The following is a 26,348-nucleotide window of genomic DNA, read 5'->3' as shown; positions in this document are numbered from 1 at the left end:
TCTTTCCAATTCCTTATTATTATTTCATTTCGACGATAGACGCAACAACGGGTGTTACTGGACGAGGTGGACAATCGAGTTGAAGTGTAGGATTTTCGAGTGGGAGTGGTGGACAATCGAGTTGGAGCATAGGATTTTTGAGTGGGAGTTGTCGAGTGGTGGATATTAGAGTAGGAGTGGTCGAGTGGTGGATAAAAGCGGGAGGGGGAAAGCCCAAAGTGGCTAATAAATGCCCAAAGAGGCTATAAAACGCCCAAAGCGGCGTAACCACCTTAAGTGGCGTAACTGCTCTAAGGATTGAAACAACCTTAAAAGGCGTAATTGTTTTAAAGAGTATAATTGTCTTAAAGTGTGTAATTGAATTTCCTTTTGCTAGCATACCCGTGTAACGGGTTTTCTATACTAGTGTGTGTGTATGCATGTATGTGTGTGTGTGTGTGTGTGTGTGTGTGTGTGTGTGTGTGTGTGTGTGTGTATATATATATATATATGTATATATATCTACACACACATTTACTACGTAGTATTGCTTGATTTCTATCTATCTATATTACAGTGAAAAATGCCTGTGATATTGTGCTGATGCAAAGACCAGATCTGAAGTAGCAAGTGACTGCTTTATGACCCTGATCGAGTATTTAAAAGGCAGCAACATAGATTCATAGCCTGGTGACAAGTAACAGTGACATGGTTCCAATGGCAGACTTTCTCAGAGTTGTCAACTGCGCAATTGTTTCTGCCCAAAAAATGGTAACCTTAGAGAACGGAGACAAACCGAAACCATTAGCAACGGAAGCATTACCATTGAAATCAATGGTAATGCAAACGGAAGCTATGGTTTGCATTTGCCTTGGCGTTGATGGGTTCCCCTGACGGAAAGGTCTGCCGGAATCCATCAACGGAAACCGAGCGCTGATGTGAAAAGGCCCTTACACAGTTAACCAACTGATTTGATTGTACACGGTGTAATGCATAATTTCCCTGTGGTACTGCTGTAAGGAAGTTGAACACTTACTTCCGGGTTTTCCCACAGATTGAAGCTGATCGCTGGGGGTCCCAGCAGAGGGACAATTTGTGATAAGCTAATTGACAATGGACCCGCCTAACAAGTAGGGATTTTTCCCAAGCAGACAACCACCGTTAAACACTCCAGATGTTAGAAACTGCATGTTCACATCATTTGTTATACATAAATATCAGTGCCAACTTGAAAAATAAATATTCAAAAAATCTAACATGTATTTGCAGAGTGGTTTTTGATGGATATCCTGCAACAAAACAACAAGCTGATCTTCTGGAAGCATGCAGTATAATACCAATAAAAATCTTTGAGTTAGAACTACCAGTAAAAGAAGTTTTAAAAAGAGGACTCCAAGACAAGAAAGAGGCAACAAGGTACCCAAGGAAAATGCTTATTTTGTTTGATGTTTGTTTAAAGTGGTATTTCCATCTCTGACGTTTATGGCACCAATCTCTAGAACAAGGCCCCTGACCCCCGTCCTACTTTCTGCTGCTGTCGTTGGGCTCTGCCCATGAGGTGGCCAGGTTTTTCAAAGGCAGCTAAGCGTGTTTTGCTACGCTGTTTCCAAAATTCCCATAGACGTGAAACAGCGTAGCACAGCAAGCTAGACGTGTAACCCACATCTATCGGACATTTATGGCATATTCTGTGGATATGCCATAAATACCCAAGATGGAAACATCCCTCTCATAGAGGGAGAGGGCAAACTCAAAATATCTACATTCTACACGTGTTTCTAGACTCCTATATAAATAGTCTATAATGGAAACAGGGAGAGAACCTCCAGCTCACCGGTCTGCGTCTCCTGGTAGCGTCAGTCGGATCCCCGCGACGGCCCGCGGTGTAGAATATCAATGAGGAGAAAGAAATGATCCAGCGCTGGTGGTGGTATTAAAAGGGAGATGAGATTCCCATGTTTATTAGAAAAAAGTAGTAAAATCGGAAGGGAGACGCAGTCCCAAGATGCAAGTAGTCAGGATTTGAACCTGAGCCTACGCGTTTCGAACGCGAACTGCGTTCTTAATCATGGCAAGTAAGTATAAATAGTCTATACTCTAATTAAACAAGGTATAATGATAGAAACTTTAATTTTTATATTCACCTACTTATTGTCAGGATTTAGTTTGATAAGGATACAACAGTTACACAGATCACCAAATCTCTTTATGTAATAGGATCTACTGTCTTTTCACACCAGATTTCAAACATTAGGATGTGTTTACCCGAATTAATTTTGTTGCCGTTTTCACCACGTTTTTTTGCCTTAATTTTCGTAACCCCAGCAAAACTGTCCCCTTAAATATTTAGCAGAGCTCACGCACACCACTATGGAGAGGCTGCTTTGGTAAGACAAGTAAGGGACTTTGCACAGCATTCCATTTATATATATTTTTTCATATACTCTCCACACTAATAGGATAAGCCCAAGTATGTTATTTCTTACGTCTGTTTACCTTTTTTTTATATAAATATATATATGTGTGTGTGTGTGTGTGTGTGTGTGTGTGTGTGTGTGTGTGTATATGTATGTATACATATATATATGTCTGGCGTAGCTCAAAAACGTGTTGTGAATAAAGCCTAATAGTGCTCCCACTTCAAATGCAGGAACAAGGCCATACAATATGGCAATAACGTCAAACGGTAAATTATAAAATGGTGAAGAAATCCGTGTCAAACCATTTGTACAAATAGCCATGATATATAGGGGGAAATTTATTATTACATTTGTGCCACAATTCTGGCATTGAAAAGGCACAAATTATGGCCATGGCAGATTTGCGACTTTTTACTGTTTTACGCATCTCTTGTCTCTTTTCTGTGGTGAGAAAGGGGTGGAGTGTTTAGCAGGACAGGCAGGGCCACCATCGGTCCGACAGATTGACCATAATTTACACCAGAGATTTGCCTAAATTATGGCCCCAATCTACGCCTGCTCTTAGCAAAGATGTGGCAAATTTATTAAGTGGCATGTGCCTATTAATTTGGCGCATCATACTTCTCCATAAAACCAATATACATATACACCTCACACACAGTTACCGGCACTTACAAGTGTGAATCCTTGTCTTTCTCTCCAGTGGCAGGAGCCTTGCCCCTTGGCTACAGGACCTCTCTATATTCTTCAATTCACTTACAGTCACCGTGATGTCACTCAAGTCGTTACGCTCTGCTAAAGGAAGTGAAGCAGTGGCGGATTAAGTAGACCATAGGCCCTGGTCTGTTCCACAAACTTGGGCCCTCCTTCCCCACCGCCGCTCTGATGTGTCTATAGTGAACACCACCTTTCTGTGCGAGCATTGACAAATGGGTGTTACAATTCCTCTTGTCAAAGGGCTTTGTCCCTACATACTGACAGTCTCCAACCATCGTTGACTGTAACACACTGTGTAGGGATACATCCTCTTGACAACGGGAATGGTAACACGCATTTGTCTATTAGTCCTGGGTACACAAACACTTTATGTGGAATACAAGGATTTCCTACAACAGACATGTCAGTAGAGAGGACAGATCCTGTATAAATCCTGTGACTCACAAGTGACGTCTTCTCTGATGGGAGTCGTTCTCTTTTGTTCTCCATCTGACAGACCGTTATGGCAACTTCTCCTGATGAAACATCTTTGCTCCTCGCTTCTGCAGCCATTTCCAGCCTCTATAGAAACACAAATTCAGACACCAAGGCCCAGAACCATACATTAAAGGAGTTGTCCGGGCACGGACCGGTTTTTCATACTGGTGACCTATCGATGTGCCTGGACAACCCCTTTTACTCAGACTAATAAATTAGAATGCATACAGATCCCAGACCTTCTAAACTATTGCAGTCCCCAGAACAGACCCCCTGAACGAATACAGACCCCAGAACAAGCACCCTAAATAAATACAGACCCCAGAACAAGCACCCTAAATAAATACAGACCCCAGAACAAGCACCCTAAATAAATACAGACCCCCCCCCCAGAACAACCAGAACCCTAAATACAGACCCCAGATCTGACCCCCTAAACTAATACAGACTCCAGACCGGACCCCTAAATAAAGACCCATTAAACAAATAATGACCCCAGACCTGCCTCCCTAAACTAATACAGACCCCATACCAGTCCCCCTAAATACAGACCCCATAAATTAATAGACCCCAAAATACAGACCCCAGACCTGACCCCCTAAACTAATACAGACCCCAGACCAGGCCCCCTAAATACAGACCCCATAAACTAATACAGACCCCAGACCAGACCCCTAAACTAATAATGACCCCAGACCTGACTCCCTAAACTAATACAAACCCTAGATAAGACCACCTGAACTAATACAGACCCCCTAAATATAGACCCCAGACCAGACCCCTAAATACAGACCCCTTAAACTAATACAGACACCAGACCAGACCCCCTAAATATAGACCCCCATAAACTAATACAGACCCCTGACCAGACCCCTAAATATAGACCACAGACCTGACCCCCTAAACTAATACAGACACCTTAAATATAGACCCAGACCCCTTAAACTACTACAGATCCCTTAAACTAATACAGACCCCAGACCAGACACCCTAAATACAGACCCAGTGGTGTAGCTATAGGGGTCGCAGTTGCGACCGGGTCCCCAAGCCTGGTTACGGGCTGGGCTCCTTAGACGTCACAGACACATGGTACACTCAGTGTACCATGTGACTGTAATGTAACATGTATGGCTTTCCAGCCGGTGTGGAAGATCCTGGAAGACTCCGGGTGAGCCTCAGAGGGGGCCTGTAATGTATTGTATTGTGCGGTCTGTGTTTGCGGTGGAGTGGGGAGAGGGGGGCTGTTAAATTACAGTCCCCCCTCCTCCTGTCTCCACCGCAAACTGCACAATACAATACATTATAAACTGTGGGTCGCAACCCCCTGGGGGGTCGTGTGATGACCTCCGGGGGGTCGCGAGTCACTCACAGCGGTCCCGGTTTCGTTCAATGCTAGAGCAAGGAGCTGACCGCTCCTTGCTTCAGCATTCACTGTGCCATGAGCGGCTTGAAGCAGACATGAGCGATGCATTGACGTCATCGCGCCAGTCTGAGCCGAGTCAATCATAGCACAGACCAAAGGAGGAGAAGGATCTCCTCCACCCGGCGTGGGAATGGGGATAGGTAAGTAATTTTATTATTTTTCTATTATTCACATATGGCGTCCTTATACTGTATGGGGGGCGAATATTGCGGGGTTGGGGCATTATACTGTATGGGGGGGCCGATATTGTGGGGTTGGGGCATTATACTGTATGGGGAGCTGATATGGGGGCATGATACTGTATGGGGGCTGATATGGTGGGGGCATTATACTGTATGGGGTTGATATGGTGGGGGCATTATACTGTAGGGGGAGCTCATATGGGGGGGCATTATACTGTAGGGGGAGCTCATATGGGGGCATTATACTGTAGGGGGAGCTGATATGGGGGACATTATACTGTATTCGGAGCTGATATGGCAGGGGCATTATACTGTATGGGGGCATTATACTGTATGGGGAGCTGATATGGGGGGCATTATACTGTGTGAGGGCAGCTATGGAGGGCATTATACTGTGTGAGGGCAGCTATTGGGGCATTATACTGTATGAGGAGCATTATACTGTGTGAGGGCAGCATTATACCGTATGCAGAAGCTATGGGGAGCATTATACTGTGTGGGGGCAGCTGTGGGAGCATTATACTGTGGGGGCAGCTATGGGAGCATTACACTGTGGGGGGGGGAAGCTATGGGGAGCATTATACTGTGTGGGGGCAGCTATGGGGAGCACTATACTGTGTGGGAGCAGCTATAAGGAGCATTATACTGTGTGGGGGCATTATACTGTAGAGGCAGCTATGGGAGGGCATTATACTGTGGGAGTATCCATGGGGGCTGTTGGGTAAGGCAGATGGCCATAGGCGTGCGTAGGGGTCTGGAGGGGTAGGGGGGCCCAAGCTGAATTTTTGCACCAGGGCCCATGAGCCTTTAGCTACATCCCTGTACAGACCCCAGACCACCTAAATACAGACCCCCCTAAACACAGACCCTAGACCCCTTAAACAAATCCATGATCCCCTTATACTTACCTCGCAGCTCACCTTACAGTCTTCTCTTGCTGCTGTTCTAGGAGCCGCGGTCATGTGACCAGCAGGTCTCTAATCCGTAACAAGAACTGCAGACATAGTCATGTGACGTTTATGTCTGCAGGTCCTTTACAGGATATAAACAATGCCATTTTGTCACAGTTTTTGCTGCGATTCGCGGCAAAAATGCATTGTACTTGGGGTGGCCATGGGCCCCTCGGGCCCTGGACGGCCACCCAAAATACCCAATGATGATCCGCCATTGATGTGAAGTAACCATCCTCTAGGAGGCTTTTACTGCACAAATCTGCCTTTTCTTTTGTTATCAATTGATGTCAAACAGGTTTTTATATCAGGCCCCTCATGTGGGACAATTGTGATGTTATACATTCCTCTATCAGGACTGGGAAAACTGAGTCACATAGATATCTATGTAAGGATTTTGATAGAAGGAAGATTGTGATGTCTTAAATAGATCTACAATGCTGTTTACCCTTTATATCTGTTACACTGAATAGTGTCTGATTTTTCTACATAATGTAATACATAAAGTAAATACATAACACTGTTAATTATGGAGTTTATGCCCTCAACAACCACAGTACCCCCATAAGTCTCCGTGCACCATCATGAGCACAATGCTCTTCTGACATCCTTAGGCATCCTGTCACATGTCTTCTATTTGAAAATATTAGTTTGATGTTATATAGTCAAGAGCGTTAGCAAGTAGCCATTCTGGAGGATCTGCTGACAATCTAAAGTCTAAGAGGCCTGACAGACAAGGACCTGACCTCTCTGTTATCTTTGTTTCCACTCCTGAGCCAAGCGTACATGTTCGTTGGGCAGTCAGGGGTATATTAGTTGCTGGCCAAATTATCAATATTGAATCAGCTATTAAATGCCTATGACTGGCTTAAAGGGGTTGTCCGGCTTCAGCAAAGTAATGTTATTTTTTTAATAACTAAAAGTTATCCAATTTTTTAATATAGCTCCTGTATTCCTCACGGTTTTTAAGATCTCTGCTTGCAGTCATTCATTATGAGCAATAATCGTTTACTTCCAGTGGATAAAATTCTGTCCATGGTCATTTGAATGGACACACAGAGGCACGGCTCATTAGAAGACACATCTGAATGACTATAAAGTCTACTGAATAACAACAAATCTAGATCTTGAAAACCATGAGGAATTTACACCGAAAGTATTTGGGACAATTGTATAACTTTATTTATGCAAAAAATAACAATAATTTGCTGGAACTGGACAGCCCCTCTAAGAGTACACTAATTGCAATAAACAGCAAGGATCTACAGTGGAGGTTGCTGTGTTGTCATGTCTACAAAGTTTTTAAGTGACATGTCTTATCTATATCTTCTACAGGGTATAGCTACCAATCAATTAGGTTAGGAAGGGCCATCTACCGGCAAAGTGTACGTTGTATGTTACATTGCATTCAACCATGAGGTTATTCAAATTCTCATGATTCCTTATCCTCACTGTATTTTCTTTCCACAGTAGACCTTACCCTGTGCATGACAGCAGCCAGATATTAACTGTGCGTAACTCCAATTATAAACAGGAGATCAATTGTATTAAGGACTATTATGTAAAACAACATCAAAACTGGTGTGAAGTAGGTGCGATGCGCAGCAAGTGGTGGGTGTCAAACAAAATTATTGAAGAGGTCCGTGCAAGTATCAAAAAAATACAAACCTACCTGGAGAAAATAAAGGAAGGTATAATATTTTTTTCATTTTCTGTTTACACATGGAATGTTGTCTATGAGGCTTGTTTTCTCATGCTTTTCATCTCAAATGTTATATTAAAGGGGTTTTCCCATCAGAGACATTTGACATATCCACAGGATGTGTCATAAATGTCACATAGATGTGGGTCCCACCCCTGTGATCCGCAACTATCTCTTGAACGGGGCCCCCTAAACCCCGTTCTACTTCTCCGTGTTGAGGCTGAAGCGTGTGATTCCCGACCATGAAGAAGAAAACAGCTTAGCTCGCTGAGCTACGCTGTTTCCGTAAGTCCCACAGAACTGAATAGTAGTTACAGAATCAGCATAGCTCGCATGATACACTGCTTCCATAACTGCCATTCATTACTATTAGAGTTACGAAAGCTGAGCTACACTGTTTTTGTAATTCATTGTCGGGAATCACACGCTTCAGCCACAACTAGGAGAAGTAGAATGGGGTCTAGGGGGCCCCGTTCTAGAGAGGTGCGGGTCCCAGAGTTAGGACCCGCATCTATCTGACATTTATGACATATGCTGTGTTTTGTTTGTTTTTTCCAGTTTCCCAGTAAATTATATAGTACATTCAATGGTACAATTAAAAACTACAACTCAACCCGCAAAACACAAGCCCTCATATGGCTATGTCGACAGAAAAATAAAAAAAAGTTATGGCTCTTGAAATGCGTGGACGAAAAAAACAAAAATGAAAAGAAAAATCTTAAAATGGCCTGGAAGGGTTTAAATGCCAGTTTCTAATAAATGGAATATATATTATGCCAGTAGCTTGAATAGTGTATGATTTCTGCTGTTATTCACTCCTCTCTAAGTCAATCCGAGTTCACACTTTGCATTTTGTTTACGGCTTTGCATGCAGTAGAGCCTACATGGGAAACTATTTTTCATCCACAGGATAGGTCATCAATATATGATAGGTGAGGGTCCGACAACCGGACCGATTCAGCTGTTCTGGCTGCCTCTAGGCACCGGATGTTATCCATTGGCCGGTGTCGGAAGTAGATGGCTCTGTATACTGCATAGAATATTCACTTGAATAGGAGCAGAGCTGCAGTACTGTAGCACAGCCGCTTTACTGTAACTGGAGCCATCTACTTTCGGCATGGACATCCGGTGCCCGCAGGCAGCCAGATTAGCTGATTGGTGGCGGGGTCCGTGTTTCGAAACCCCACTGATCATATACTGATGACCTATCCTATGTGATCGACCTTGAAACGTGTTGTGTGTCCAATAAATGTTAATTGTATACCTTCCTATACAATGGTGGCAGTCCCCGATACAGTCTTGCTTTTTATCCTTTGTTGAATGATAGATGTGTCTACTCTTCATTTGCATCCATTCCCAGTTCTGGCTACAAAAAAACTGCCTCAAAGTGAAAATTGGGCCTTATATACAGGGATATTAAAGATGACTACCCAAAGTACATAGTTTCCTATTACTGTTAGCAAAGCTATGGAACAATTTGTTCATATGATCTATCAGCCTCACTTACAAATCACACTGTCTTATCTGTGAGTTAAAACCATTATCTTACATTTATTATGTATATTTCATCTAATAGATCTTTCAGAAGTGTGTGTTCCCCTTTGTACACCATTTTACAGTCTATATATGGGTGTACTTTACGTAAAAAGATCAGTTCTTTTGTAAACTGATTTAATTTCTTATCGCACACTAGCCATGAGCTACAGCCTGTGCTACAGACTACAGTAGTCTTCAAAATGTTGCTACTGGGTAAAGTTGACAATCTTGTCGACAGAGGCACCCTAAAAGGTGCTGTAATGCTATGAGACAGGTTTTCCTTTATCAGATTCCTGTATAGTGCTTAATGTAAGAATGACACTTCCCAGAATGCATTACAGGATGCAACTCAATCAGAGCAAGCTCTGAAGCCTGCAGTATTGTGAATGCTGCTCTGGGCTAAAAATACAGGTTGTAACTCAGGATGAGTAAAACATAAGTAATGTAAAGTATTTACTAAATTACTCAACATTTAGGTATATGAAAACTAAAATGGTGTTAACAGGTAGACACACACTTACCATACATCTAATACTATATTTAAAACAATTTGATACCGCCTACTATGACCGAACTGGATTTCGCACAATAAAAGTAAAACCGATAATCTCATGTAAATGTCGCTGGCATTAACGTCCTTATTACCTGTTTTGCGGCATTTGAATTTAAGTAATTCTAAAGCTTTTAATGTCCATTCAAATTCACACAATAAATATATTGTAATAACAGGTCTCACCCTTGGGTCAAACCCACTATAACTGTGTTGGTTTAATTATGGTTGGAGCAGGTAAAGCAGCTGCTATCGCTGACTTCTGCATCACTCCTCAAGAGCTGCTGTCTCGGCTGGGAGAGTTTGGACAATACTGTCCTGTGAGTCTGGCACAAAGGGGGAAGCTCGTCGATTGTTCAGTAACATCATCCCTGCAGTTTGCAGCGGAGTTCCGTGGACACTACTACAAGATGGCTTCACAGGAGGAGCTCGATGTAAGTCGTAATCATTCTCATGCATTTATAGTTACGTTATTTTATGGGAAACAAGATAACATGAAATAACAGAATCTAAATTAAATTGTGGCTGTTATTAAGAATTACATTAATGAATAGAGTATTAAAAGAGAATTGCTATATAATGCCAATTATAAATTTGTTTGCCATCATTAAAGTGGAGTTGTGTTTTAGCTTTTAAGGAGCCACTTAATGCGACCCTCTGGTCCCGCAAGATTTTAAATATGATGGAATATATGGAGTTATTCCCTCCAGTTGCACTCTTCTGCCGTGGAGCCGCCATTTTGGGGTATCTGTGTCGTCCCAACATATCTGCAGTGCTTCTTAGGCTGGGTTCACACGACCTATTTTCAGACGTAAACGAGGCGTATTATGCCTCGTTGTACGTCTGAAAATAGGGCTACAATACGTTGGCAAACATCTGCCCATTCATTTGAATGGGTTTGCCGACATACTGTGCAGACGATCTGTCATTTACGCGTCGTCGTTTGACAGCTGTCAAACGACGACGTATAAAATGACTGCCTCGGCAAAGAAGTGCAGGACACTTCTTTACAATGTAATTTGAGCAATTCTTCATTGAAGTCAATGAAGAGCAGCTCAAGATTTACGGGCGTCAAAGACGCCTCGCATAATGCGAGGAGCTTTTACGTCTGAAACGAGGCAGCTGTTTTCTCCTGAAAACAGTCTGTCTTTTCAGACGTAAAGGCCACTTCTCGTGTGCACATACCCTTAGACTTCAAGTCTGAGACACTCCCACTGTTCTCAGATTGGCTAGAGTTTCTTACGTGAGTAGTTCTGGCCAATCTGAGGACAAAGGGAGTGTCCTTGACTCAGTCTGTAAAGTGCTGTGACCATTTTGGGACAACACAGAGGGGACCCCAAAACGGCGGATCCATGGCAGAGGGGTGCCACTTGAGGGCACCAGGTAATATAACTCCATATATACCATCACATTTATCATTTTATCCTGGGACAGGAGCTTCGCTTTAACCTAAAACACAAAGCTTCTAAAATAAATGTTTAGAAAAAAAGCGTTGCTAGTATTATTCATACATGTATGTAAATGTTACTGGAAGTTCTAAGTACCGGAGGCACGTGAAATATAGTAGTGATCACGAGGGTAGACATTCTTTTGGACTTCCAGTCTAGTAACCCTATTGAAGAACAATACAATCTGAATCTCCCTAGCCATAAATAGCTTCTTGCATAAAATAAATCACATTTAACTGCCCAGAAAATTGATATTATATATACTTTAGGCTATTCGCCAAGAAGCAGTGAAGAATGCAATTAACTTCTACATTATATAATTTTTTTTTGTTATAACAAATGTGCGTTGATAGAGGATTGCCTGTATATGAATACGTCTAATGCTAGTAGGTCTAATGCTCTACTTCCATATCCACGTTTGTTTTTAAGCGCTACTATTTTACATGACCTAACATACTGTTTTCAGTTCTCCGGCTTAATCCTGTAGATCTGTTGTAGTGGCAAATAAATGTTCGTAAATAATTTTTATCTTTTTGATCTTTTTTTAAATCAGTTGATGGCACTTGCCAATATTTGTAGTACAAAAACAATATGCTAATAAACGTGACCACAGTATGTTGTATGTCTAACAGGCTTTCTTACAAGATCCAGAGTTATACGTGCCTCCGTTAGCACTACGTCCACTTCCTCCTCCTGAAATGTTACCGAAGAGATTAACAGTGGCTGATGTCAAATCTAAGTTCCCCAAAAATGCGGAGATGAAGGGATACTGTCCAGTTACCTATGTGGATGGGAAAAAGAGGTATGTACATTTACATTTTCCATTAATAAGAGAGATTCATATACAGAAATGACATTACATTCTAGTAATGCCAGGAAAAGTTTCAGATATATCATATGTATACCATCACATCAGGACAAAGTATTTCTAGAAGTACTGCGGGTTTACTTGTCTGCGCATATGGTTTATATTTCTCTGGGGGCATTTTCTTTATAAATGAAAGACCATAACAGAATCCGCTATGCCAATGTATGTATCGGTGTATGACGTTGGTAATGAGCATTTGTGTACGGTGTCGACTTTCTTTACTCTTCCATGTTTACGACACTACTCAACATGTATTCATGCACATTGTATGGCTCAATTCATTTATATCTGCTTATATGTATTTCATAGGTATGAAGTCCTTGTTTCTGGACACATTGAAAACGCAGTGGAGTACAGAGATAAAATATATATTTTTGAAAGCGAAGAAAAGTTACAAAGATTTATGAGGTAAATTAATTATTATTTACATTAACCCATGAACATATATATACATCGTAGATTAAAGTACATGAAGGGAATTTATTAACCGCTTTACGTCACTTTTGTGGCGAGAAAGTCGCAAATTAAATGCGTGCACTTCTTATGAGTTTTGCACATTTTTTGGGGACATGAGAGGTCTTTAAAGGGAACCTGTCACCAGCATTTCACCTATTGAACTTTACTTATCCCTCACTGGCCGCTGCTATCAAAAGTTCATTACCGTTATCCCCTCTCCTAAACTCCTCCTCCGACTGTAAATAACAGTCTGCAAACATTTTGCGCTTTTTATCGTAATAATCCGGTGTCCCTTTGTGCGCGCACCCGAGAAGAGGACATCAATGCACAAGCGCGGGATTTTGTGTGCTGGGGGAAGGCGAGGAGCTGTCAATCAAAAGTAAGGAGGCGGGGTAAACTCGGAAAAACTTGAATGAAGATGGGACTCTTTTCAAATGAAGATTTTACTCTTTTCAAACGAAGATATGACTCTTTTCTGCTCATTAGCATACGCTGTGGGAACAGTAAAAAACGGAATACTAAAGCTACAGAGCCGACTAAGAAGATAATTACAGGTTATATAGAAATGATTTTTCCCCCACTACCACCTGATATTAAACCAGCAATAGGTGAAATGCTGGTGACAGGTTCCCTTTAAGACTGAAACAGTCTTAATAAATTCCCCCATACATTTCCTTGGTTGCCTTTTGGAAGATTAAATTAGTCATGATAGCTAAAGTTTCAGTGCCTAATGTGAGAAGACTTTAGAAAATGTAACTACCTTCATCAGTAGAATGAGGGCTAAATCCCATAAAGACACAGGTCCTATGTTAAGCTGCATTTACATATTGCTACAAGTCTTCTCTCTGTGGAAAATCCTCACATCATGACCTATTGGTATAAAGCAGTGGTCTCAAGCACGCGGGCCGCATGCGTGTGTGGCATTATCTGCAGAGGCAGCATCTGCAGAAGGCACTGTGGCAGCATCTGCGGAGGGCACTTGTGGCAGCTTCTGCGGAGGGCAGCACTGTGGCAGCATCTACAGAGGGCAGCACTGTGGCAGCATCTACAGAGGGCAGCACTGTGGCAGCATCTACAGAGGGCAGCACTGTGGCAGCATCTACAGAGGGCAGCACTGTGGCAGCATCTACAGAGGGCAGCACTGTGGCAGCATCTACAGAGGGCAGCACTGTGGCAGCATCTACAGAGGGCAGCACTGTGGCAGCATCTACAGAGGGCAGCACTGTGGCAGCATCTACAGAGGGCAGCACTGTGGCAGCATCTACAGAGGGCAGCACTGTGGCAGCATCTACAGAGGGCACTGTGGCAACATCTAGGGGTGTGTTGTATTATCTACAGAGGACCCTGTGGCAGCATCTACAGAGGACCCTGTGGCAGCATCCACAGAGGGCACTGTGGCACGATCTAAAAAGGGGCTGCCCAATCTTGACATGAGTGTCTGCCAAACACTGCCAACTGAGCTGCCGGACTGCATTTAGCGACACTTAAACTGGAAAACTGGATTGTTGAAATAAGCACGTGGAGAAATATCTCACATTTTAAACCTAGCGGTATTATTATAGTAATGTAGTATTATTATTATAGTAATATAGTGTTATAGTAGTTCAAATAACTAATTGATTAACAATAATTTTGTATTGTATCAAATTTGAAAGTAATGCGGCCCGACCACTTCACATTTTTTCTATATGTAGCCCACTTACCCGGCTGAGTTTGAGACCCCTGGTATAAAGGATCTGTCCACTAAATTTTGTTTACTTCATAGGGTAGAACATTGTAGCAGATTATAAGGGAATACATCTTTAAAGGGTGACTAAACTTTTAAAAAACTTTTGACATGTCAGAAGTTTTGATATGTGGGGGTCTGAGCATTAAGACCCCCACTGATCGCTAAAACAAAGCTGCAGAAGTGCTTGGATGAGCGCTGTGCCGCCTCGTTTCTGATCGGATTTTCTCAGTAGAAAGTCTATGAGTGCGTACACCGCTCGCTCGGCTTTACAAGGAAAGCTGATCAGAAACTAAGTGGCACAGCTGGTGTGGGTCTCAGTGCTTGGACATCCACCGATAAAAACTTCTGACATGTCACTATGAGTATAGTTACTCTTTAACAGGTTCCCGACCGCTGGCCGTATTTATACGGCCAGCGGTCAGGGTCTCTGAAGTCCGCCGTATAGACTATTTACGGCGGCACTTCAGAGACTGTGCACGCGCGATCGCGTGCACACAGCTCTGTGCCCTGGCTGTTGCTAACAGCCATGGGCACTGGGCAGAATGTCAGGGGTCAATCTTTTGGCCCCTGAACATGTGATCGCTGTGACAACCAATCACAGCGATCACATGCATTTCTGCATAGAAAACAGTGTGCACGCGATCGCATGCACACAGCCTTGTGCCCACGCTGTTACCAACAGCTCTGGGCACTGGGCAGAGAATCAGGGACCAATCTGATGGTCCCTGAACATGTGGTCGCTGTGAAAACCTATCACAGCGACCACATTTGTTTTATTTTGACTTTTCTGGCAGTAAATCTCCTGCCTCTTTTCTTCTCCTCAAACATTGTTCATCTTCAGGGGACAATTTCCCTGATGCAGTTGAAACTGCAGAACTTGAAAGCGCAGGGCCAAGTAGCGCTGTAGCACGGGACAGCCTGGTCCCTTCAGTCCAGGCTCTTGTATGGGCACCTGCCCCATCTTTTGGGCCTAGAATCCACGGATTTACTTCCACTCCTGGCATAACCGTGGACAATACAAATTTTGTCCAAATGGATTACTTCCATTTATTTATAACGGACGACATCCTAAATCGTATTGTCCACGAAACAAATTTATATGCCACTCAATATATAAGGCAGAAACCTTCATCCACCCATGGCAGAGATTGGACGCCCACCAATTTGCTGGAATTAAAAAAAATTTTGGGGCTCACCCTAAATATGGGTATTGTCAAAAAGCCCTCCATTAGGTCTTACTGGTCAACAAGACCCGCCCAAGCCACCCCAGTATATTCTGCAGTAATGCCCAGGTCTCGTTATGAGACAATAATGAGGTTCCTCCACTTCAATGACAACGCACAGGCCCCCCCAAGTACCGATGCAAACCGGGATCCGTTGTTCAAAATAAGACCGCTAATAAATTCCCTGAATAATTTATTTCTGCAACTCTACACCCCTGAGCAGAATGTAAGTGTGGACGAATCCCTCCTCAACTTTCATGCCAGACTTAGCTTTCGCCAATATCTACCTTCAAAAAGGGCAAGATATGGCGTTAAGCTCTACAAATTGTGTGAAAGCGGGTCAGGATATACCACCGCCTTCAGAATTTATGAAGGGCGGGACCGCACAATAAATGTTCCTGGATGCCCCCTGATCTTTCCACCAGCAGTAAGATCGTGTGGGAGATAATGCAGCCTCTGCTTCACAAGGGGTACCACCTGTACTGTGATAATTTTTATTCGAGTGTGCCCCTGTTTAGGCATTTGCATGCTGCAAGGACTGGGGCATGTGGTACCATGCGCAAAAACAGAATTGGTTTTCCACAGCAATTAGTGGGGAAGCGCATGGTAAAGGGGGACTCCTGTGCTTATGCATCTGAAGAATTGCTGGCGGTCAAGTTCAGGGATCGCAAAGATGTGTATGTGCTAAGCACGATTCATACTGCAGGAACAGTGGCAGTGAGGGAAAGAGGGGCAACATCGGACAAGCACAAACCAGTGAGCGTGTCCGAATATAACAAGTACATGGGGGGGGGGGTGGATTTAAGCGACCAGGTTTTACAGCCCTATTTAGTAAAACGCAAAACTAAAACCTGGTACAAAAAAGTGGCCATTTAGTTGTTACAGGTGGCCATCCACAATTCATTTGTGCTCTACAAAAAAAACAGAGGCAGAGACACATACCTGGATTTCCAGGAAAAAATTATTGAAGGCCTCATTTTTGATGTTCAGGACACCCGACAATGCCCCCAGTCTGAGGATGTCACGCGACTGACTGAAAGACACTTCATCAGTCGGATTCCCCCAACACCAACCAGAAGCAACCCTCAGAAAAAGTGCCGCGTCTGCAGAAAAGACGGGCACCGCAAAGATTCCCGATATTTCTGTCCCTCATGTCCCTCACAACCAGGCCTGTGCATTGAGCCATGTTTTAAAAAATACCACACTGTTCTGAATTATTAGATTTTAGTTAATTCGTTGAAAATATATTTGCCCTACATTACGTTTTTATTTTTCCCCTGATTTTACTCCAAGGGTGAGGGAGGGAATGGGTGGGTGGGGGGTGGATGTCATGTTTGCATATTCTCTAAAGTTCATCTGCTGGAGAGCTCCATTTGCATAAACCTGCAATTTTAGAAAACCCAAAAAAATAAATTCCCATTATACCCCTAGATGAATATTTTGGGATTTCTGCTTCAAGAGCAGATATTTTGGAAGTGTTATAGAAACTCTGTTGAGTTTTGTAAAACCAGCTTTGAAAAAAAGCGATTTGTGAAATAAGCTTCTTCTATCGTCCGTCCTCCTACTTCTCTATGTGATAAATAAGACACACATATTTGGTATCCCCATGCTCAGGAGAAGTGGAAGAATGTGAAAGGAGATGAATTTTGGCCGTGGTCTATGCCGTGTGTGAAAAATGCTGGTATAAACTGACGCATTTGCTAAAAAATTGCTAATTTTATTTTGATCCATCTTATTCAAGAAACTTTCAGAAGAAAACTGGACTGTCTAAAAATATGATAAACCCCTTGAAGAAAACCTTGTGGGGTCTACTTGCGTGAATGAAGTAATTTATGGGGTGATTCTAATGTTTCAGCAGCATTACACCCCCCAGAAAACAGTATGCGGCTATAAAATCAAGTGCAGAATTCCTGGACCGAAAAGGCCAAAAAGCCTCCTTTTATGCCAAGCCCTGGCACATGCCCGTGAATAAAGCACACACATTTGGTATCCCCATGCACAGGAGAAGTGGAAGAATGTGAAATGCGATGAATTTTGTCCGTGGTCCATTTTGTGTGTGAAAAAGCTAGCATAAACTGACGCATTTGTTAAAAAAAAAGGTAATTTTTTTTTGTTCCATCTTATTCAAGAAACTTTCAGAAGACAACTGGACTGTCTAAAAATATGATAAACCCCTTGAAGGAAACCTTGTGGGGTCTACTTGTGTGAATGAAGTCATTTATGGGGTGATTCTAATGTTTCAGCAGCATTACACCCCCCAGAAAACAGTATGCGGCTATAAAATCAAATTCAAAATTCCTGGACCGAAAAGCCTCCTTTTATGCCAAGCCCTGGCACATGCCCGCACAGTGAATAAGGCACACATATTTGGTATCCCCATGCACGGCAGAAGTGGAAGAATGTGAAAGGAGATTAATTTTGTCCGTGGTCTATGCCGTATGTGAAAAATACTAGCCTAAACTGACGCATTTGCTAAAAAATAGCTGATTTTTTTTTGTTCCATCTTATTCAAGAAACTTTCAGAAGAAAACTGGACTTGCTAAAAATATGATAAACCCCTTGAAGGAAACCTTGTGGGGTCTACTTGTGTGAATGAAGTCATTTATGGGGTGATTCTAATGTTTCAGCAGCATTACGCCCCCCAGAAAACAGTATGCGGCTATAAAATCAAATTCAAAATTCCTGGACCGAAAAGGCCGAAAAGCCTCCTTTTATGCCAAGCCCTGGCACATGCCCGCACAGTGAATAAGGCACACATATTTGGTATCCCCATGCACGGGAGAAGTGGAAGAATGTGAAAGGAGATGAATTTTGTCCGTGGTCTATACCGTGTGTGAAAAATACTAGCCTAAACTGACGCATTTGCTAAAAAATAGCTGATTTTTTTTTGTTCCATCTTATTCAAGAGACTTTCAGAAGAAAACTGGACTTGCTAAAAATATGATAAACCCCTTGAAGGAAACCTTGTGGGGTCTACTTGTGCGAATGAAGTCATTTATGGGGTGATTCTAATGTTTCAGCAGCATTACACCCCCCAGAAAACAGTATGCTGCTATAAAATCAAATGCAAAATTCCTGGACCGAAAAGGCCGAAAAGCCTCCTTTTATGCCAAGCCCTGGCACATGCCCGCACAGTGAATAAGGCACACATATTTGGTATCCCCATGCACTGGAGAAGTGGAAGAATGTGAAAGGAGATTAATTTTGTCTGTGGTCCATACCGTGTGTGAAAAATGCTAGCATAAACTGGCGCAATTGCTAAATTCTTGCATTTTTTTCCAATTTTGCCCACTTTATAGAAAAAAATAAAAATGATATATACTGACAAATGCCACTAAAACAAAGCCCTATCTGTCCTTTAAAAAGAGTGTAAAATTCAAAGATGAACTTTATTCACCTGCTGAGTTATAGTCATCTAAAGAAGCGCATAGCAAAATTGTGAAATTTGCTCTGGTCATTTAGCTGTAAAACAGCCTAGTCCTTAACCGGTTAATGATCTAAAACGTGAACATCTTTTTTAATGTTTGTGAAAATTGTCCCATCAGTGTTCAGGCTTATGTATTTGCTACCATTTAAGGGCTGATTCAGACGAAAGTTGCGTTTTTGCGCGCGCAAAAAACGCGGCGTTTTGCGCGCGCAAAAACCACTTGACAGCTGCGTGTGTCATCCGTGTATGCTGCGCGGCTGCGTGATTTTCGCGCAGCCGCCATCATAGAGATGAGTCTAGTCGATGTCAATCACTGTTCAGGGTGCTGAAAGAGTTGACTGATCGGCAGTAACTCTTTCAGCACCCTCGACAGTGAATGCCGATCACAATATCGAGAAACCTGTTAAAAAAAAGAAAAAGTTCGTACTTACCGAGAACTTCCCTCCCGGCCGTTGCCATCGGGCCCCACCTCCCTGGATGACGCCGCAGTCCATGTGACCGCTGCAGCCTGTGCTTGGCCTGTGATTGGCTGCAGCTGTCACTTGGACTGAATTGTCATCCCGGGAGGTCAGACTGGAGGAAGAAGCCGGGAGTTATCGGTAAGTCAGAACTTCTTTTTTTTTTTTACACGTTCATGTATATTGGGATCGGAAGTCACTGTCCCGGGTGCTCAAACAGTTTAACTCTTTCAGCACCCTGGACAGTGACTATCTCCTGACGTCGCGTACCGGAAATTTTTTTGACGAGTTCAGCCGAACCCGGTGAAGTTCGGTTCGGTTGTCCGGGTTCGCTCATCTCAAAGACACTCCGTTTGGATGTTTGGAAACAGAAAAGCACGTGGTGCTTTTCTGTTTACATTCATCCTTTTGACAGCTGGTGCGCTGTTTCAGTCGGTTTGCACGGAAGTGCTTCCGTGCGACCTGCGTGGTTTTCACGCACCCATTGACTTCAATGGGTGCGTGATGCGCGAAATACGCGGAGATATTGAGCATGTCGCGCTTTTTGCGCAGCGGACAAACGCTGCGCAAAAAGCACGGACTGTCTGTACTGCCCCATACACTTGTATTGGTCTGTGCGTGGCGCGTGAAAACCACGCGGCCCGCACGGACCCAATACACGTTCGTGTGAATCCACCCTAAGTTAGGATGTAAACGTTTTTTGATTGGTGATTTTAGTTCTACAACGTTCGCATGACAACATTGAACTTAATAGAAATCAGAATAGGAAGAGTTGTCAAGAGCACCTAATGGTTGTGCTGCCTCAGGTTCCGAGTCTGTAACTTCAAGTACTGATCAAGTTGGGTCTACACCTGCGTTGGTGATTCCGTTGTTCTGCACCATCAGAGAAGCAGAACAGAAATACTGGAAGCACCGGTTCTGTTGCTTTGACAGACACCACCGGCAGCCAACTGAACCCATTGACTTTAATGGGTTCCACCGGGTTTTCATCAAGGTGGTATTTTCTGCCGAACCTGTTGATGGAGGCCTCTAACGTGGCCTCCGATGCAGATGTGAACGAGGCCTTACTCTGCAAAGAAGTTTAATACAAAAAAAATAATTGTTTCATATTATCTGTACGTATCTCAAAGGTTACTTTACCCTTTCTGGTACTTATTTAGGGCACATTTATTTGCTAGTAAAAAAAATGCCGTTCAGGCCTCATTCACACTTGCATATTTGATCAGTATTTTATATCTGTATTTTTAAGATAAAACCAGGAGTGGATCCAAAACACAGATAAAGTATGATGAAAAAATTATTTATACTTCTTTTCTTTTTTTAAATCTACACCTGATTTTGGTTCAAAAGGCCGATGCAAAGTGTGAATGAGGCCTAAAGAAAATAAAAAACTTTTAGGTTAATAAATTAATGTCACATTTCACTAAATGATGTTTCATATATATTAACCTGTATTTTCTTTCCAGACTTCCAGAAAAATATTGGAATCATAAACTTCCATCCAAACTCCCTCCAAAGATTGAGCCAATAATGTTGACATCTCTTCCACTAACTGGATACCTAGAACAGGTTAACTGAACCTATGTTTTTAAGTTGGGAATAGCAATTACCAAAACATCTTTAATATATATCTTTTATCACATTAAAACCTCATGCATACAATCATATTGCCGATTGCATAATGTTTTATATGTGAAAACCGTACTTCTAGGGGAGAATTTGGTGAGATCCAATAAAGAATGCAGCATTTTTTTCATGCTGACTCTACATAAAAAAAATTCTGTTTGCACTTTCTTGTCTAGGGAGCAGCCACATCTATAATAAAAGCATTAAATGATGTAGGATGTCTAAAGCCAAAGTATCCATTTTTGAGTGTAAAACGGTCGGCCCTTCTGTATATTGCATATCACCTGAAAGGTAAGAAAAAACAAAAAATATGAAGTTACATATAGTTATATTGTTCCTAAAGAGCGGGATAGCAGCTGGCCAAACCGTGTACCAAGTAAAGGCTATAGTCCGAGCAAGGGTACCTGTGGTAGTACAGACCGTAGCGATGGCTATGCTCAGATGGGACCTTGGCAGCAGACAACAGGCGTGGTGTAACACAACACCTCTTTTAAGGCACAGGAACATGGTAGCACGGGATACAGGTAGCAGGAACGGGAACACTGGGAACAGGAAAACACTAAGGGACCATTTGCTAGACTGACACGGGAAAACACAACAAACGCTCAGGCAATGAATGAAGGGGCAGGGCCCTTCTTATAGTCCAGGGTGATTAGACAATTCTAAACATGTGTGCGCACTGGCCCTTTAGGGCCGGGACTGAAAAACGCACACGCTCGTGTGAATCCGGCCTAACCCTGAGATATCAGTAGCCAATACTTATTCCACGGATCCCACACCACTTTGAACCTGTCCAGCGTATTGTCAATTGAGGCCGTCATATGCTCCATAGTGCGAATTTCCCTAATTCTAGTCAGTAAGTCGATGTGAGAAGGAGGGGCAGTCTATCTCCATTTCCAAGCTATCAAAGTCTTAGCGGCAGTGAGAAAGTGCCGAAAAAGTCGAGCTAGCGGCTTCACCAAGGACCTAGGAGGGACATTCAGGAGATAATGAAAAGGGTCTAGAGGAATATCCTGCTGTAACACCGCTGTCGCCAAATTCCTAACCTCCAGCCAAAACTGTTGCACCAGTGAGCAGCTCCAAAAAATATGGAACAGGTCTCCTCTCTGATCTCTGCATCGCCAACAATCCAAAGGGATACCCAGATTGAAGCCATGCAGAAAGGCAGGGGTATGGTAAATTATTTCATTTTGCATTGCCGCTTTCCAAGAGCCATTACTTTTTTTTATTTTTCCATCAATATCGCCATATGAGGGCTTGTTTTTTTGCAGGACTTCATTGGTACCATTTTGGGGTGCATGGGACTTTTTGGGGGGAACGGGAAAAAATAGCAGTTTTGCTTTTGTTTTTTGTGTTTTGTTTTTTACTGCGTTCACCTTGTGGTTTTAAATAGTATGCTGACTTTTATTTTTTGGGTAATTACGATTGGGGGGATACCATATATGTGTAGTTTTTATTTTATTTTTACACTTTTACTAAATAAAACCATTTTTTAATGGGAAAAATGTTTTTATTTTTTTTAATGTGTACCTTTTTAAAAATAATTAATGTGAAATTTTATACAGTCCCACTGGGACACTTCACTATGCGACCTTTAGATCGCAGATATAATGCTTTGGTATACTTCGTATACCGGAGCATTACTGTTGGTCAGTGTAAAACTGACAGGCATCTATTAGGACGTGCCTCCGGCACAGTCTAATAGGCATATAGCCAGGGCAGGCCTGGGGGCCTTTGTTAGGTCTCTGCCTGCCATGGCACCCCATCGGAGGCCCGCAATTGCATTTACGGGCCACCGATGGGTGACGGAGGGAGCTCCCTCTGTAAACAACGCAAATGCAGCGGTCGCTAATGGCCATGGCATTTGGGGGGATAAACGGCCGCAGTGTAATTAAACTTCATCAGAGAGCTGAGCCCTGGCTGCAGCCTGCATGGGACACCCCTGCAGGTCGTTGATTAGGCTGCCGTGAAAAGACGACGGCCTAGAATAAAGCACCTTAATGACTGCCGTGAAAAGGCGTATTGGCTGTCATTAAGGGGTTGAATTCAATAAGAAAGTAAAGGAAGATTTTGATGGTTTTACTATAAATATATTTTAATGTTATATTTATTGGTAATATATTTTAGTATACATTTTCGTATAAGTATTGTTAATTGAACCTGTAATTTTCTAGCATACAATCCACGGAACTCAGATTATATACGGAAGAAGTACAAGACGAAAATGGAACAATTTGTGGAGTGCTGTGAACTCATAACTTACCTTGGAAACAAGATGACTGGCAAATACAAAGAACTTCAGAGGAGACCTATTGAATTTGAATTTAAAATGCAGTCATTTCTTTCACTTAGAAATGTGGATCCAACATGTATTTAACAGATACCGAATTAAACATGTATATGGAAACAGTTTTTCATGTATATTTGAAAGGTATAACTAATAAAATATTTAATTTATGATATGATTGGTTCTGACATTTATAATAACTAAATATACATATACAATGCTTTTAAAAAAAAAAAGTATTCATTTAATTCCGCCAAACCTTTTAATATGTTATAATGCAAGTGTAAAATGAAATGACAGAAAAATACTATTTTAATGTCAAAGTAAAAACCAATCACTACAGTGTTCTACATTCATTATAATTAGGAAAATAGAATGGGGCCAAAAGCTATATTTTCACTTTTTGTATGGAACTCTACTTGCCCCAAAGGTTGATTTACCTAAAGAGGCCATTCTGAGGATCCTTCTCTTCTAAGCCGCAACTAAAGAATATGCTGACGTTCTTAACAACATGGAATGAGTTCTTGGAATGAGTCCGCATCTGCATGTTGTCAAGGCCAGCACAGGCTTTGGTCGAAAACCTAAAAGAGGACAGCTAGGTGTTGTTGCTGTTCAGATAAGTGAAACTTTGAGGGGCATGTAGAGCTCCATAACTCAGGCCAAAATGTAAAGGCTATGTACACCTGTAAAAGGAACTTTTAAATCCGAAAGCGGGTCCTGTGTATCTCTGACACACAGGATCCAGATAATATTGATCACATCTAAGTTCATAACTTAGATGTGATCGTTCATAACTTCGATGTGATCGTTATTAGCTGGATCTGGTGTCACAGTGACATGCAAGACCAGCACTCAGCCGAGCTGTCAGTTTAGCAGAACTGATAGAATTGGCTAAGACAGAACAATACAGCTCCTATGTATACAATATACATAGATGCTGTATTGTAGAAAGTAAAAACAAATGTAATATGTCAATTTAAAAAGTTGTTTAAAAGCCTTAAACTTTACCCTAAAAGCGGAAACTAACTGAAAACATAACCACTCGCCTCCATTTCTGTGACACAAATGCCTTCTGTTTCAAATGCCTGTAGTATGAATACACTTGTATGTAAACGTTGGTTTTCTGTTAAAAATGACACTATAAGGGTATGTGCACACGTAGTGACCAAAAACGTCTGAAAATACGGAGCTGTTTTCAAGGGAAAACAGCCCCTGATTTTCAGACGTTTTTTGAGCAACTCGCGTTTTTCACATCCGTTTTTGGAGCTGTTTTCATTGGAGTCTATGAGAAAACTGCTCCAAAAACGTCCAAAGAAGTGTCCTGCACTTCTTTGACGAGGCAGTCATTTTACGCGTCGTCGTTTGACAGCTGTCAAACGACGACGCGTAAATTACAGGTCGTCTGCACAGTACGTCGGCAAACCCATTCAAATGAATGGGCAGATGTTTGCCGACGTATTGTAGCCCTATTTTCAGACGTAAAACGAGGCATAATACGCCTCGTTTACGTCTGAAAATAGGTAGTGTGAACCCAGCCTAAAGATAGAACACGACAAACAACTGTATGACAAGGTTATTGAAACTGTTTGTAGTACACGTTTTATATAATGGAACTCAATAGGGCAACGTATGGCATACATTTTTTTTAATTTATATAAAACAAGGCAATTTCTCCTCGCTGTGAACACCCATTAACCCCTTCCCATCGTAAACAACTTTCAGATTTTAATTTTCGTTTTTTCCTCCCCACCTTCCAAAAGCCATAACTTTTTTATTTTTCTGTCCATATAGTGCTTTGAGGACTTGATTTTTGTGGGACGAGTTGTAGTTTTTCGTAGCACCATTTATTGTGCCATATAATGTACTAGAAAACGGGGAGAAAATTATTTGTGGGGTAGAAAATGAAAAAAACAGCGATTCCTCTATCTGTTTTTTGCGCTTCATTTTGTGTCGCCAAATTCTGAGAGTGAGAAGTTTTTTATTTTTCCGTCGATTAAGTGGTTTGAGGGCTTATTTTTTGCGGAATAAGCTGTAGTTTTTAATGATACCATTTTGGGGTACATGCGACAATGTAATTTTTTTGTAGGAGATGAGGTGACCAAAAAATAGCAATTCTGGCATTTACAATTATTTTTTTTTTCTTTACGGCATACACCGTGCGGGTTAAATAATTATATATTGTAATCGTTCATGCTTTTACAGATGCGGCTATACCAATTATGTTTATTTTATTTTTTTCTAGGGGGGAAATGGGAAAAGGGGGGTTTTTACATAAAAAAAATTTATTTTACTAATTTGTACTTTTTTATTAGTCCCCCAAGGGGACTTCAACCAGCATTCATTGCATCGCTTGCACGATATACTGCAATACCAATGTATTGTAGTATATCGTCTTTCTGACAGGCTTCTATTAAGCCCAAGCCAGGGGCAGGGCTTAGTAGGAGCACAAAGATGGCAGACCTGGGGGCCTTCATTAGGCGCCCAGGCAGCCATGGCAACCATCGCCACCCCTTGATTGCATTGCGGGGGGCGCGATGAGCTGCTAGAGGGGGTCGCCCCCCCCTCTTGCTAATGATTTAAATGCTGCGGTCGCTATTGGGCACACAGTAGGGCTCAGAAGGGAAGGAGCGCCATTTGGCATGCAGATTTTGCTGGATTGGTTTCTGGGTGCTATGTCACATTTGCAATTCCCCTATGGGACCAAAACAGTGGGATCCCCGCAGAAGCGACCCCATTTTGGAAACTACACCCCCTCAAGGTATTCACCTAGGCGTGTAGTGAACATGAAGAAAAAACAGAACCAAGATCCAGCGCTGGGTGTGCGTTAAAAAGGAACTCCTGTTCCAATTTTATTGGTATAACAAAGATAAAAATGATAGAACTATATGAA

General features: G+C 42.2%; 1 protein-coding gene across 3 annotated transcripts in view; it reads left to right on the top strand.

The window, feature by feature from the left end:
* AK9 (adenylate kinase 9) overlaps positions 1–23,628 on the top strand; it is a 114,303-nt gene extending 90,675 nt beyond the window's left edge. For all 3 annotated transcript variants that reach the window (XM_075862265.1, XM_075862264.1, XM_075862263.1), the window contains 8 exons: positions 1,249–1,395; positions 7,619–7,839; positions 10,174–10,370; positions 12,017–12,186; positions 12,562–12,660; positions 21,012–21,114; positions 21,348–21,462; positions 23,346–23,628. In XM_075862265.1, the coding sequence (XP_075718380.1) occupies positions 1,249–1,395; positions 7,619–7,839; positions 10,174–10,370; positions 12,017–12,186; positions 12,562–12,660; positions 21,012–21,114; positions 21,348–21,462; positions 23,346–23,548 (1,255 nt within the window). In that variant the 3' untranslated portion in view covers positions 23,549–23,628. The remainder of the gene's footprint in view (positions 1–1,248; positions 1,396–7,618; positions 7,840–10,173; positions 10,371–12,016; positions 12,187–12,561; positions 12,661–21,011; positions 21,115–21,347; positions 21,463–23,345) is intronic.
* Positions 23,629–26,348: the final 2,720 nt, after the last annotated feature.

Source organism: Rhinoderma darwinii, chromosome 4 (genome assembly GCF_050947455.1).
Source record: "Rhinoderma darwinii isolate aRhiDar2 chromosome 4, aRhiDar2.hap1, whole genome shotgun sequence".
Classification (NCBI taxonomy): domain Eukaryota; kingdom Metazoa; phylum Chordata; class Amphibia; order Anura; family Rhinodermatidae; genus Rhinoderma; species Rhinoderma darwinii.
The sequence above is the reverse complement of the archived record's forward strand: the minus strand, read 5'-3'. Positions and strand labels throughout refer to the sequence as shown.